This window comes from Alosa pseudoharengus, unplaced genomic scaffold, assembly GCF_046254945.1.
Source record: "Alosa pseudoharengus isolate Yale_2024_CS ecotype anadromous, Long Island Sound unplaced genomic scaffold, YU_APseudo_1.1 YU_APseudo_1.1_scf_6, whole genome shotgun sequence".
In the NCBI taxonomy this organism is placed as follows: Eukaryota; Metazoa; Chordata; class Actinopteri; order Clupeiformes; family Clupeidae; genus Alosa; species Alosa pseudoharengus.
In genome coordinates this window covers 31,814,356-31,829,498 of record NW_027468848.1, presented here as the reverse complement: position 1 = coordinate 31,829,498, position 15,143 = coordinate 31,814,356, and the positions used below count along the sequence as shown (strand labels likewise).

Sequence of the window (15,143 nt, the reverse complement as noted above, 5' to 3'; positions counted from 1 at the left end):
AAACTAAGTTAAGTTATGCAATCAAGCCATATCTCAAAGGTAAAGTTAGAATACTGTTTGAATGTCGAGTTTAGCATGCTTACTTACAGCTGCTTGTCAATTTCATTACTCATGCAGGGCTCATTTTATTGACTCTGACACTGAATAATTGCAAAATCCCGATGTAAATGGAAAAGTGTTTTCCAAGACCTTTATTTTAACTAACTACATAGAAAACGTTAGGAATTGCATCCACACATCAGCAGCCTTTTAACTGTGTTATAATTGCAAGGGTTCCCTCACAAACGTCTTAAAGTGACAGACACTCAATTAGACCCCCCCCCCCCCCGCCACAAATTCAATCAAATTCTGTGGGAAACTGTATATTTTTTATGTATGTGTGCACATTGGTGCATGTCTTGCATTATTTTCCATAAAAACAAAATTAGAACTCAGGTATGTGAATTATAATCCTTTTTGGGGAACAAAGGCTAGATGACTAGGTGCAGTGTGAGAAAAACAATTGACACATTCATTTCCCACCTGCAAAAGAGCTGGAGCTCCCATACTCTTCAATCACTATGTTAAGAATAACGCGGGGCAAAGAAAGTGATGATGGTCATCATGAGGATGACAGACAGTGGAGTAAGTAAAATGAGAGCTTGATTGAGGAGGGGGGTGGGAAAGGGAGACATTTTGCGTAATCCGACAGCATCTCAAACTTAGTAAGCGACTCTTAAGCTTGTACTCTTGAAAGAACAAGGCACGAAGCACACTCCTGCGTTGATGGTGGGTCGTTTATTATTAATAGATTTATTTGTGTGCAAGCTGAGGGACCAGAAGAGTGGGTAGAGCACAGTAACAGTTTGGATCCAGGGAGGTAGCAAGATTGAAGGGCGGTTGAGAACTGCAGGTGTGGTGCTATAGAGATACTAGTATTAATGAGTACTAATGCCTCAGCAGAGATGCTACAGCCTCAGCTACTCCTGTGCTCAGGTATGTGTGTGTATGTGTTTTTGTGTGTGTGTGTGTGTGTGTGTGTGTGTGTGTGTGAGACAGAGAGAGAGATGGTTGAAGTGCATGTGTGCATTGTGTTTTTAGTGTACATTTTGCAAGTATTTAGCTTCAATCAATGATTTTCTCTATATATGGTCCAAGTGAATTAAGTGTGACAACTTTCAAAAATATTGGAAATGTTGATAAAGAAATAGATCCAGTAGAGAGGGCAATACTGCTGTCTGCTTTTTTACATGTTAATAGTTGTTCTTTAAAAAATATATGGGAGTTGTATGCAAGGATTAAAGTTCTCCGTCATAGGACGGATTTCCGTCAATTTGATTTTAGAAATGTCATATTTGAGATCGAGGCAGATCCGATGAGAAAAAAAATAGGAGGGAGGGGGGGACTGTCACCTTTGCTTTTCCTTTTTTAAGGCAACTACAAATATTAGGTAAATGTTTAAAGACCTAATAGTGTTCTTGAGAACTTTCTGTGTCTCAATAAGTGACCGCTCAAGAAGATAGCCTACGTCAGCCATGAGTTTCGCTTTGTACTTGTCTCGGGCGTTTGCTTAAAAAAAAGAACACGTATGGAGGACTATAACGGTCTAAAAGTTGGATTATAGTGACACAATCGAGACAGCTGATGAGGTTGGCCAATCCGTTTAACTTTTTTGGATATGATATTGTGAGCTCTATGTGCGAATTCGGAGGCTGTGTTCTTTCCGTGCATCAATGTAGACACTTACTATCGCGAACTCTTGTCAGGGGAGGTCATTCATTTTGGGTGTCACCTATGACTTGAACAGATAGCCTGCTATGCCACCCGATATAGGCTACTATTATTGTTACAGTTTTTAATCAATGCAACTAACATTATGTGTAAAGCGACGCAATATAAACCGTAGCCTATGCAATTTATTATCCCGTCTGTTATGACATACAACAATGTTTTTCACAATTTGCGACAGAAGGTTTTGACTGAGCGTGTCGAGTAAGGGGGTCAGTCGTGTTTGTGACTCACATACAGCCTTGTAGCCTATTTTGCTTAGGCCTCACTTTTAACGACAGTAGGTTGTGAGTGTATGTTGACAAAAAATAACCATACAATTAAAATAGTCAACTTAAAACTTTGCTATAAAATATTATTAATTTATAGCACAAAAACTAGTAGGCCTACCAGAACCTCGCATATTAGCGTCATGATTTGTGTGCGTCTATTTGGCAAGGCCACTAGCTGTCATGGATGCGTTGTTGCTAAAGGAAGGCAGGTGTCAAAAGTTAAAAAATAAATGCAGATGGGCAGCTGTTGGAAACGGGGGAGAACTAACAAGCCATGGTGTAAAGAAATTAAAGTGCCAGGGGTTTGCTTTTGCGCGGTTCGCTGCAAGAAAATTGTTTATGGATGCAATAGGAAAACTCTTTAGCACGCCACCAATCAGAAGACCGCCATAAGGTTAACGTTCGTGCACTTCAGGACATCTTCCCTACCTGGTGCAACTAGCCACCACGACAGAGGTAGGTTACGTTTATCTATGTCTGACCGTTTTTACGTTTAGAAAGTAGGCTACGCATGTTCTTTCATAGCGCAACACGACCTGTCCTTAACCATATCGCAACCTCTTGTCAACCTTATACAATCTGTTGCTGAAGACAAAAGCGCCGTCTCTTGTCGTTATCAAATGCGCAGACCTCCTGCATGAGCACACACAGTATTGCTGCTCATTGGAAAACTGAGTTGTCTGTAAAACTCAAAATTACCATGTTTTCATTATGCGGATGAGGCAACAAATGGAAATATGAACAATATCTAGAATGTTCTGATTCGTTACTTTGATGAGGAAATGGGAAGTCTTGCAAACTTGATTTTATAGATTTTACATGGTGTTGAATTGCATATTAACAAGAAAAAAATCTCCCCTTTAAACACTTTTGGCCTGAAGTAATTAAATAAGAGTGTGTTAAAGCCTTTCTACAATATTGCTGCAGTAGAAAAGAACAGCGATGGCTAATCAGCAATGGTCAGGGATGGTACTAAAATATATTTTTGTTCATCTGGAAAACTCAATCTCAATCAAGAACACTCTCAATTCGCCTTATTCACATGGCGGCCATTGGCGGCTAAAACGAGGCTACAGGGTACACAAACCATAGGATTGTTATGTTCTATGCATTCACCAGGTGGCATTAATTATATAGTAAGTGTACCCTGTAGCCTCGTTTTGGTTTAAACAATGGCCGCTGTGTGAATAAGGCGAATACTCCCTTTACTTTGCTGTTTGCATCTTTTTGTAGGCTACATTAAAAACCAATAGGTCGCGACCGCAAAAGGGGTGCTACCTATAGGTAGATATGAACAACGTATGACTTATGGCCTGAAAAAAGTTCAGTCAAACGATTTTTTTTCACTTTAATCCCTGTGTATGAAGGTCTTGATATTGTTCTTCATGTAGTAAAACTTCTGATAAACGTTGAAATGATTGATTACTGACATTTCTCTCAAGGTTGTCACATATTGTGGTATTTGATAATTCAACAGAATAATTGGATCCTCTTGGCTATAGCAAATAACCAGTATAAATCTTACATTTAGAAGTACACATGCAACGAAAACATAGCCTAATAAACACATTTTATTCACATCTTTCCATCATCTTCTCTTTCATCCTCATCTTCGATAGGAAGCCTACACAAAACTGTTCCCTGATAGTGAGTCCTGGAAGCCTGTTCACTTTCTTCTCCTGTAATGACTTATGTCAGACACATTATCATCCTTGTTATGAGTCTGTTTGAATTGCTAGCATCAACTTTCCTTTACTGTTCAAGTCCTTTCTCAAATGAAATGTAATAGCTGTAATTAACCGTATGGTTTATTTGTTAATTTATCTTACAGTAGTGTCTTTGATGGGCTCATGAATATGATAATATGTGGCAATTGTGATTTATTGTATGTGTTAGAACCTTAGCAGTAACTAAGGACTTAGACTGCTGGAACTTAGACTGCTGCAGGCATTTTTGTTGTTGTTTTACTGTGTTTACCTCAGCTGGAAACAGTGTTTGGTGTTTGCCTAAAGACTGGGAAATTTGGCTTAGGGGTTTGCCAGGTTTGCCTGTCTGTGTGATCCAGTACCACTCCTGTCTGTTTAGCTGGAGGCGGCGACGCAGCAGAGCTCTTCCTTCCAGGAGGAGCTGACCCGGTCCAAAGAGCAACTGAGCACAGAGAACCAAAAGATCAGCAGCCTGTCCAAAGAGATGTGAGTATCACGCCACTGGTCGGTGGCCATGTCAACGAGATATGTAAACTAGTAAATATATTGCACACAACGGAATTTAGAACTAAATTCTGTACAGATGCATGTATGCAATTTTAACTAGTTTCTGGTAACTAATATAGATGTACACGTGTAGTATGAATTACCACTGTTTGATAAGTATATAAAAGAGGGGTGGCCACACTCAACATCTGACGAAGAAGTTCATGGAGTCATTCCAAAATTGCTGGCAAAATGCTTAAAAAGATAAGGACAAACTTGCTGTGTTCATTTACAGACACCAGCTCTAAATGTTTGTTTACGGTTATTTGGGATGGACTTCCAATAAATTACTGTCTATTTGTAAGGAGGTAACTGAGGCCAGGACTATGATTTGTGTTATTTGTAAGGAGGTAACTGAGGCCAGGACTATGATTTGTGCTATTTTAAGACGATCTGCAGAAGCTCCTGTGGAGTTACATCACTGATGATTTTGGAACAGCCATAAAATGTTATACATAACAAGCACACTTTCCGTGACAAGTAAAGGAGATGAATAAGTAAGGAATTTGTGACTTGCTGTAGCTTATGCCAAGTAGAATGCCATCAGCGCTGCATTTCAGCTCAGAGACTTAAACTGAGACTTTAAGTAGATTGTATAATGCATGATTCCACTTGACGATCATACTGCAAAGTGTGATTAAAGCATTGCTGCAAAGATATAATGCAGTTTGGAGTGGTGATACTTTCCGTAAATCTGTTTTTGGCACCATTAGCACAGCACGTGTGCCCTGTCATCATTAGCAGGCCGTGTTCATCAGCCCTCTTGCCATCATGTCACAGGCATGGAGAGCAGGCTGAAGCCTCTCCACTGCCACTGCAGTCTCCTCGCTGTGCTTCTGCAGAATTGCATGCGACATGACTGATTTGGAGATGTCCATCTGTTAGCCTCTACAGTTCAACTGACCTGCTATTACAGTGTGGCTTCTGTGCCCAGCCCTGTCATTCCTTCCTGCTCCAAGGCAAAACTGTATTTTACTCAGAGGCTCTCTATTTAAAGGGGAATTCTGGTCCAAAAACAACCTGGGAGGTCTATTTTTGGATGATAACAAGTGTACATTTTCACTGGGGACCAAAATGACATTAATCAGAGTAGTTTTGGGACCAGAATACCAGACCAGAATATACATTTACAAAGAAATATCATACTGCATAGCCTTGAGTGCAATCTTGCCACGTCAAAATATCATTAAACTTCTTTGCTGCTGTGGAGAGGTGCAAACCACCTTCTGAAATGGAAATGTAATTAAAGCACTCTAGCCTGTATCCCTTATCCTGTGTATGATTTACTGTCTAATGTCACTTGAGACTTGCTTGCACATGCATGAAATAGAATGACTATGCAGGAAAAAACTGGAAAGTAAGGGCTTTACTTTGACTTTGGTGTTTGTGAGTGCAGAATGTAGGCTGACAGTTTTCCAATCATTCAGAATGATTTAACATGAGTCACATGAAAGTTGAGTACCGTAATTTGATGCAAAACATAACAGCTACATTTGAATTAGATATAATCAGTTCCTGCTCAAAAGGTCACACGGTCAGATTGGTGTTTCACTTATATATTTGAATGCCGTAATTTTGCTAGGGGTTGTTCTAGGCGTCTGTTAATGCGTTCTGTATGTCCTGTGTGATGTAGCGAGGCGCTGAAGACGGCGGCCACTGAGCAGGCCAGCTCTCTGGAGGCCCTGGAGAAGGAGAAGGCCTCCCTGTCTGAGGAGCTCGCCAACAACCGGCAGGACCGCGGCAGCCAGGGGAAGAAGGTACAGCAGTCGTCCCCACCTGCAACCGCATGTTAACACTCCCTCTAAAGCAACGAGTATACATGTTAACACTCTCTCTAAAGCAACGAATATACATGTTAACACTCTCTCTAAAGCAACGAGTATACATGTTAACACTCTCTAAAGCAACGAGTATACATGTTAACACTCTCTAAAGCAACGAGTATACATGTTAACACTCTCTCTAAAGCAACGAGTATACATGTTAACACTCTCTCTAAAGCAACGAGTATACATGTTAACACTCACTCTAAAGCAACGAACATGTTAACACTCCCTCTAAAGCATTGGTTCCCAAAGACTGGGTCGCGACCCACAGGTGGGTCGTAGGAGATTTTATTTGGGTCGCCAGCATAGCCTAGTGACAATTTATGTTGTGTAATACCCCTAGCTTATACCTTATATAGCTTAGGAAAGCTAACAGCTTTCTATTAGGATCTAGTTTGTTAACTACCACAGTCACGAGTTGGGTCGCGATAGTCTGTCATTTTTAAAAAGTGGGTCCCCAGAAAAAAAGTTTGGGAAACACTGCTCTAAAGCAATGAGTATACATGTTAACACTCCCTCTAAAGCAACGAGTATACATGTTAACACTCTCTCTAAAGCAACGAGTATACTTCTGCATATATGGCCATGCTGTACGTCCTTACGGGCGTGCATATCGCCCATCTACTGGATTGGCGTGGTACTACACACCCAGTTTCGCACAGGCAATACACAACATCTGTACAGACACAAAATTTGGCTGAAGGACTGAACGTACAGTATGACGAATTTTGTGTCATCTTTTCTGTGCGTAGCCCGCATATACAGAAGTATACTAGGGCCTCAATGATACAACGGTCTTCTAACTTTCCTACTGATCTCACATAGCAATTGGTATTTAGTAATGCAGTTTAATTGACATAGTAGTAGAGTTTAGAATAGCTTTATTCTCAGACCAGTTCAGCAAACTAAAAGGGACGAGAAATGTTCCATTTTCTCTTTTCTCGGCCTGAACTGTTTTTTTGTTTTCCCCCTCACTCTCTCTGTAGCTTGAAGAACAGTGTGCAACTCTCAGCAAGCAAGTCAAGGAGATGAAGAAGAGGTAAGGACATGCAGTGATTGAGGCCCTGGTGGGTTCTCAAGGGGCTATGAGTCGTCATGGGTCTTTTGACTGCTGACTTGAAGTGTGCTACTTCCGGCGCTACTTTCTGCTTCCCCTTGCCAGTCTGTTTATATGTGCAAGGCTGCTGCTTTGACTCTGGAGGGTGGCGTTTCGCCAGTTGTCTCTGCTGCTTGAATCCCTCCTAATTGTTTGCTGTTGGTTGCTTCTTTCTTGTCTTTGGTGTGAAAGCTTTCCTGGTAATGGGTACAGGTATTTATGTCGCTTCTGCTTACCTCATTTCATGCTCAGAGGACTATGGCTATTGGACGTAGCCAATTTCATATTTTTTAATAAAAACACCAACAAGGTTTTTGGTCACGACACTAGGGCTGAACGATTAAGGGAAAATGTCTTAAGTACAATTTCTCTGAGAGATTTTGCGATTCGATTTACAATCTCTATGAGTCAAGCTTCAGTTCAGTATTCACTATAATTATACATTCCTTGACTCTGAAATAGTCGTTTGCTTGCTTTTGTCTTATTGGGCAAGCCAGCACTACCTCTGCTAGCCTTTTTAAGTACATTCATCGTACTGCTGCTTGCGTTCACATTGTGTTCATCAATGTTCACTATGTTGCCTCAAAAAGTAGCAACTCCTTGACAATAGGTCTTGCATAGTACCTTTGTTTGCTTGTTTGTACATTACACCAAAATACAATGAAACTCAAGCTGTATGATTAGTTGCAGCCTTCAAGATTTTCCAATTGCTAATTTGCTAATTGTGATTTCGATTAAAAATCGATTAATCTTTCAGCTCTACGCTCCATGTCCACATTGTCCATGCATTTTATGCAATTGTATGTTTATATATTTGTTTTTTGTTTTTTTATTGTGTTAGTGTTTGTTGCGCACTTTGATATTTGCATACATTTCTCCCCTTCACTATTGATATTCACCTTATTCCGCGCGCAAACATGGGGGCGCTAGCTTTGCCCACATTGTCTCCGAATTTTCCGATTGAGCAGTACATCCATTGCGATACATTTAGATAGCAGAGCTCTATCAAGATGACTGGCGGCCACTGCCGCATATCGTCTACCCACTCCGTAGGGGGGAATAGCCTTAGGTAGCGAAGTACAATATTGCAATCTGACCTCCTAATGGCATTTGTCGTTTTCCTCCCAAGTTAGCCTCTCTATCCTCTTCTGCCGTGTTATCCCAATGAAGCTAACTAGACGTAGCTAGCCGACCGGAAGTTTAAAGACAAAGTAGAATTTTTAAAAAATGGGCGGGGCTGAATAAGGTGAATACTCCCTTTACAATCACACCCGATGATAAAGACACATTAACCTAATCTTAACAGTGAGTGCATCACTATCGTTTTAACATTTTTCACACATTTGATTTTTGGTTCATCATTTGACACTGTTCATAAACTCCCACCCATGTGTAGAATACTGTAGCTCCCAGCGCTCCGTTTCTATCTGACCCCTCGTTGTCTCGGTTGTGAACAGGGAGAATGCGCTGAAGAAACAATCAGAGGAGGAGAAAGCAACACTCCAACAATCAGTCCAAAAAAGCAGTGCCTTGATGACAGAGCGGGACAAGGAGCTGCAGAAGCTTAAGGACGAGGTGAAGCATCACACACTGAATAAGCAGGAGCAGATCATGCTGAATTTCTGTTCTGGTTTTGTCATTTCTGATATTTGCTTTCATGTTTACTTAATGTGTAGGAGATCATTATGTGGAGTTATATGTAACATGCATACGTTACATTTGATAGTAATGACATTAATTGACATTTTATTCTGTGTGCCTGCTACATGTCTATGTCTGTGTTAATCTGTCTCCCCATGTGAATATCATGATGTGAAGTTATTTGTAACATTTGTTATATGGTGGTGTTACATTCCATGTTAATGACTAATGTCTCCCCGTGCGAACAGCTTGCCGAGCTGCGCCGTGAGAGTGCCTCGGCTAAGACACTGCAGATGGCCGTGGAGACGCTGGAGGCTGAGAAGTCTCGTCTGCAGGAGCGCGTCTCCAGCCTGGAGAAGAGCCGGGCGGCAGCACCGGTCACCACCACCGCAGCCTCGAGCACGGCATCCAGCCCAGGTGAAGACCAGTCTCCATACAGGCCAATCATACCAGACCACCATATTGGTGGTTAGTGAGGTTCCCCCATCACTGTAAAGCGCTTTGGGTGCTTTGAAAAGCGCTATATAAATGCAATGAGTTGTTGTTGATGATGATGATACAACCTCCATACAGGCCAACCTCCTGCAGCACAGTTCACCATACTAGCTCTATTATGTATTATTACACGGCTCTTCACAAGGCAAGTAGAACGCTCCATTGACTTGAATGGGATTTCCCCCCAAAAAAATGAACGCTGTCAATGGCAACGGATTTTGTGCTTCTAATTCAGGTATTTCATATCCCTACGCAAGGACTGGAACTTCATTCAAAAGTGAAAGCAGACGGTTGATCAGCGGTGTTCTAAAGAATGTTTGATTCAAGTTCAGCGTGTTGTTGCGAACTATTTGTTTCAGCAAATGCCACGATGAACGGTAACAAATAGGCTTGGCTATGTAGGCTAAAGTCATATCGTGGGGAGTTTATTATTTCGTATTTCGCAAGTAGCCGTGTAATAAGCGGGATAATGTATAGAACGCCGGTCATTATTGGGAAAATAAGTTCCTTCAGGGCCGTTTCGCCCTGTCGGGACTTATTTTCCCAATAATGACCGGCGTTCTATACATTATCCCTTATGTAAATCACAATAGTTCTTTAATGTGGCATATATGGAGTCCTTGTGGTCCAGTGGTTATCTTCACTTTTAATGATCCACTGTGTTATGCATGTTTCACGTTTCAAAACTTCACAGTAAAGGTTTGTACTGAACAGTAGTACCAACTATATTACATTGTGGCTGGGTGATTAGGAAGAATCCTTTGGTTCATGTAACATGTGACATACCTGTTCTCTTCAGGTGACTCTGCTATGGACCAGCTGAGAGAGGAGAAGGAAATGTCCGACAGTCAGGTACCCACAATTCTTCCCAGTGTATACCACTTGGTTTTAGCACAGTAGTGATTGGTCATTTGATAGAGGTAAAGGTTACTGAAATTACTTTGGGAAGAATTCTATGTGTATTTTTATTTTTCTCTTCTACACATAATTGTAAGTGTAGCTTCATGAAAGATCAACATTGTTATTATGCACATTTCCCAAATACTTGTCAAATAAGACACAAAAAAAAACATGTTTTTTGACACTAAAGATTAGTCTGTCTTGACTGACGCTGTATCCTTATGTAGCTACACTTAAATGTAAGCTAAGACCCAGACATCTATGTGTGCATATTTCTGTCAAGTCATACCATGAAGCAGCAGAACAGGGACCCATTCCAGTTAAGTTTGATCCATATGTTTGTGAGATCATGATGTAGCTTTGCCCAAATCAGTGTCAGGGTATAACATTGACCGTTGGATTGATATCCCATGACCTACTAAACTTACCGACTTAATGGACTTAATTAATGAGAGAGAGGTGAACAAAACTATGTGAACTGACATGTTTGTTGAATTTGATTTGCATTAATTGAAAACTAGACTGTGTAATGCCTGTGAACATTTAAAAGCCTGTTAGTGTATGCAACCTAATCGGCATCTGCACCTTGCACAAGTGTTATGTTGGAGATGCTCAGATCTGAACCCCAGTTGAACTGACCTGGCACTCTGCTCGGTCAGACCACACAAACTTGAATGCGGAGGACCTTAAGCTGGGACATTGTCACAGTGTCCTGTGTAATAGCACATTACTTCAGAAAGTGTTTTTGGCATGCTTGGTATGGATGCAGAGGGTAAGGTGGGAGGCTATCCTGATTATCCTGCTCTCTGCTGCCCCCTGCTGGTTGAGAATGTGCCCTACAGGCCCTCCTAGGTTGCTACTTTCCCACCTGTCATTGGTGCCTGATGTGTGCATTTTGATTTGGCCAGAGGTGGGTCTCTAATTGGTTTTAACCTGTTTTGTCTCCTCCCCTGTCCTCCCTCTTCTCTCCTCCTCCTCTTCCCACTTGTGTTTCTGTCTCTTGCTCTGATGTTGGCAATGCCACCTTCTCTCTAAACAGGCAGCGGTTTGTTACTGTTCTCATCCTCCTCATTCGTTCACGCATGTCTCTGTTCAGTTTTTCATTCTGAGTTCTTGTTCACTGTTTCTGGGTCTGTTTCGTGTTCATTCCATGTTCGTGGACACCAGTAAAAGAACATCGACTTTTGGATATTCATCCTCCTCTTTACTACTCTGTCTCTACTCTGTCATGAGTCTGATGTCATTGTCAGAAATGTCTGCCCAATTAATGTGCAACATGCTATCCACACGATTGGATTCTCTACCAGAAAGAAGTCATTGGAAACTGCATAGTGAGCATAAAGTTTGAAATTTAGCATGCAAACTTTAGTCAGTACTGATGGGCAGTGTCTGTTCTAAGACATTAGGTTTGACTCCTGACTCAAGTTCTATTTTAGTCAATGACTCCTTGAAACTTTGCAGGAAAATGTCTGGTTTGGACCGCTACATATCAAATCAAAAGGGAGACAGAGGAAGTCATTGTTCTTTTGCCGTGTTTGTTCCGTGGGGGAATGTCTCATACCGTACATGTTCTCGCCATCATGCTGTTTTTAATTATGGGATGCGTGAAGGAATGCAGGTCTTGCTTCCAGACAGGTAGTGGTCTACTGGCACGCGGGTGAGAGAGTGTGGTTCCCTTGTCACATGGTGCTGTTTTCATGTGCGTTTGGACTAGCTCTGTTTGAACGAGTTTGTACTAATGGTGGCTGTGATACTTTTTTGCACTTTTACAGAATTGTCTGATAACCTGATGTTGTTTGTCATGTCATTTGTGATGCAAGTAATTAGTGTGTATATATTGTGTTGTGTTTTTCTTTTTGTGGCTTTGTCCCTCATTTGCATTTGCTTGTGTGGGCAGATTGAGTTCCTGAATTCGGTGATTGTAGATCTGCAGCGTAAGAACCAGGAGCTCAAGTCTCAGTTGGAGAAGATGGCCGAGGCGGCGCTGAACGGGAACAATGCAAACGAGCTGGACAACTACGACAGGTCTGTGCCCATCTCATTTCCCCCTGCCCTGCTCTGCTCTTTAGTCTCAAACTGGGTGATATGCAACGTCTTACTAATACAACTTTCTTTATAAAAAACCTTTTTTAAAAACCTTTTTTCATCTTGACCACCTGGTTGTTCTGGTACACCTTAACAGATTTTCCCAGGTCAAATGGAATAATAATGGAATTATGGATTAATAATTGCTGAATTTAAAACTTAAACAGACGAAAGTGACATTAAATAACACAAAGTACTGAAAGAATCAATTAGGAGCAAGATGTGCATAAGTAAATGACCAAACCGCATTAATGTTAGAATCCACTGTTTGTTTTTTATTGGCCTTCTCTCATCCCCCTCTTCTCTCCTGCCTGTTTGCAGTCTGGCAGAGGGGCCCGCGAAGAAGAAGGCTCCACCGCGGCTGTTCTGCGATATCTGTGATTGCTTCGACATGCACGACACCGAGGACTGCCCCACGCAGGCGCAGATGCCCGAATCACCACCACACACCACCTACCACGGGAGCCGCGAGGACGAACGGCCTTATTGTGACATCTGCGAGGTGTTCGGCCACTGGACCGAAGGCTGCAACGATGACCAGACCTTCTAGAAGCTTCTCAACAAACTCTCTGGAGGCTTTAGCTCGCCTGCTGCTCTTTCTCTATCTCTCCTCTCTCTCTCTCTCTCTCTCCCTCTATCTGCACAAAGCAGCCTGCAATACCTGCAAAAACACACGCCTCATCATCACACCTCGCACAAGAGTGTTGTGTGTCTATACTCTGTGTGTGTGTGTGTGTGTGTGTGTGTGTGCGCAGTGAATGAATGTGTGTTGCATAGGTGCACTCGGTCATTCACACAAAGTCCCAAAGCGCTCTTACTGGGAGATCATCTCAAGAATTAAGTCAATCAACTTAATCTGGTCGCCCGTTGCACACTTCCCTGACTGTTGTTTTGAAGACGGGAGGCAGATGGTATTCTATATCACCACACAAAACAAAGTGCTCAAGATTTCTTTTGGACTAGTACTTGATATGAAACACACAAGAAAAAGAAACAATGTACAACCCTTTCAATGGGTTCTTTAATATTCTTGCATATGGACTCACACAGTTTTGTGTGTGTGTGCGTATGTGTGTGTGTGTGTGTGTGTGTGTGCAAGGAGAGAGGTGACCTTAACTGTTGTGGTTAAATGTCATTTTTGGGGGTGGCTTGCTTTAGGGGGATTTAGGGAGGTCTCTTTGGACTCTGTAACGTGTCCTCATCCTGAAGAGGGTACAGTGAGGAAGATGCCATTTATATCGTAACGCACTGCACACTTTACCCCTCTCAACGTACCCTTGCGTGGAAAGACCTCGGCTCCCTTTCTGAAATTGCCTTTCTGAGAACAAAGAAGTTAACGATATCATTAATGATAAGGATAAAATATTTGAGAGCGGATGGCATTTGTGCTGTCACATTTTATGTAAGCTTTTCTTCGTTCTTTTAAATGTTATATATCTGTACAAATCTAATGAAATAAATACATATGTTTCAATGAAGATATCTCCTGGACTGACTGTAAAGATGTGTTTTGACATGACTGTAATTATCATTTTTGTAAGCGAGGAAAAGAGCTCTTGACACCATAATGAACACATTTTCTTTTGCCTGTTGAGGGTTGAGTTGTCTTGGTGGATTTTGTCCAGTATGCTGTTGAATGTGTATATATATGGCAAGCATTTGGGAAGAATGCCAGTGTTAAGAACTTCTTTTTGAAGCATTTTAGGCACAGATTTTTTATCCCAAATAAATGCAGGTGGTGTTTTGTAAATTCTAATCGTGTTCCTGTGAGTGATTTTACAAGAAAGGATTTTGAGGTGTACTTAAGGTGTACTGTGACCGACTGTGCTTAGTTTGAATTTGGTGACTAGCTGAATACAGTGAGGCTCATACGTTTTGCATGCTAAAGTTGACTAAAAAGAGGAATATAGAATCATCCTTTGGAAATTGATCTTAATGCCTTAAGTAAAACAATGAGGAAATATCCAACCTTTAAGGACACAAATTTTCTTTGTGAATGTATCGTAAATAAATAAATGTTCTTCCTTAAAATACAGAGGTCATAAGTATTCACACCCCTATGTTAAATTCCAATAGAGGCAGGCAGATTTTTATTGTATTTTTTATTGCAGATTTTTTTTAGCTGAATTCTGACAAAAAAAATGATTGGACTGAACAGATCTTTCAGTTAGTTTTTTGGGGGGCTTTATGGCCTGTACTACAGACAGCTGAGATGAGGCAAGAAATGAGCGGGAGTGAGTTCTGTAGAGAGGCATTCAGGCCTGTGGTGTGGGTAAACACAAATCATGCTTGATGAAACAGCTCCCTTGTGTGTTTTATGATTAATTTCATGTTTTTGAGAGCCACTTTATTATGAGTTGTGATGCAAGAGCCCCTCCATCCTATTTCTTTTCAGTGGCAGATGAAGCCAAATTCCAAGCCAAAAATGCACATGTAGGCGGTAGATTAATACAATAAGCCACATTAAAACTATTTTACCAGAGAACCACCAAGCTATGGCTTTAGCAAGATCAATTTGTGCTCTCCCAAATGACGTGTTGTCTAGTGCAAGAACTTACTCTAGGAGGGTTGTGTGATGGAAAATTCATATTTCAATGTTTTGTACGAATGCTTAAACTGTATAGAGCACGTCACTGAAAGAAATGACATATTAAATCTACCTTTATGAAGTAACTGGTTGCAAACAATTGCTTTATGTATATACAGATGTAGCCTATAGAAAACTTAATACATATCTGAATATTCCGAGTGAATTGTTTGCAACCGGTAACCTAAAAATATAAGTAATTCTTTAAAAAAATAAAATAAA

At 41.1% G+C, this 15,143-nt stretch overlaps 1 protein-coding gene across 5 annotated transcripts in view; it reads left to right on the top strand.

The window, feature by feature from the left end:
- Positions 1 to 14,090, top strand: part of clip1a (CAP-GLY domain containing linker protein 1a) — a 48,864-nt gene extending 34,774 nt beyond the window's left edge. For 4 of the 5 annotated variants that reach the window (XM_076271021.1, XM_076271022.1, XM_076271018.1 and 1 more), the window contains 8 exons: positions 4,125 to 4,231; positions 5,925 to 6,048; positions 7,104 to 7,156; positions 8,671 to 8,788; positions 9,103 to 9,271; positions 10,149 to 10,201; positions 12,147 to 12,274; positions 12,656 to 14,090. In XM_076271021.1, coding sequence (XP_076127136.1) covers positions 4,125 to 4,231; positions 5,925 to 6,048; positions 7,104 to 7,156; positions 8,671 to 8,788; positions 9,103 to 9,271; positions 10,149 to 10,201; positions 12,147 to 12,274; positions 12,656 to 12,884 — 981 coding nt within the window. In that variant the 3' untranslated portion in view covers positions 12,885 to 14,090. Of the gene's footprint in view, positions 1 to 4,124; positions 4,232 to 5,924; positions 6,049 to 7,103; positions 7,157 to 8,670; positions 8,789 to 9,102; positions 9,272 to 10,148; positions 10,202 to 11,288; positions 12,275 to 12,655 lie in introns of those variants that run through there. The other variant, XM_076271020.1, reaches the window with a different exon arrangement.
- The last annotated feature ends 1,053 nt before the right edge of the window (positions 14,091 to 15,143 follow it).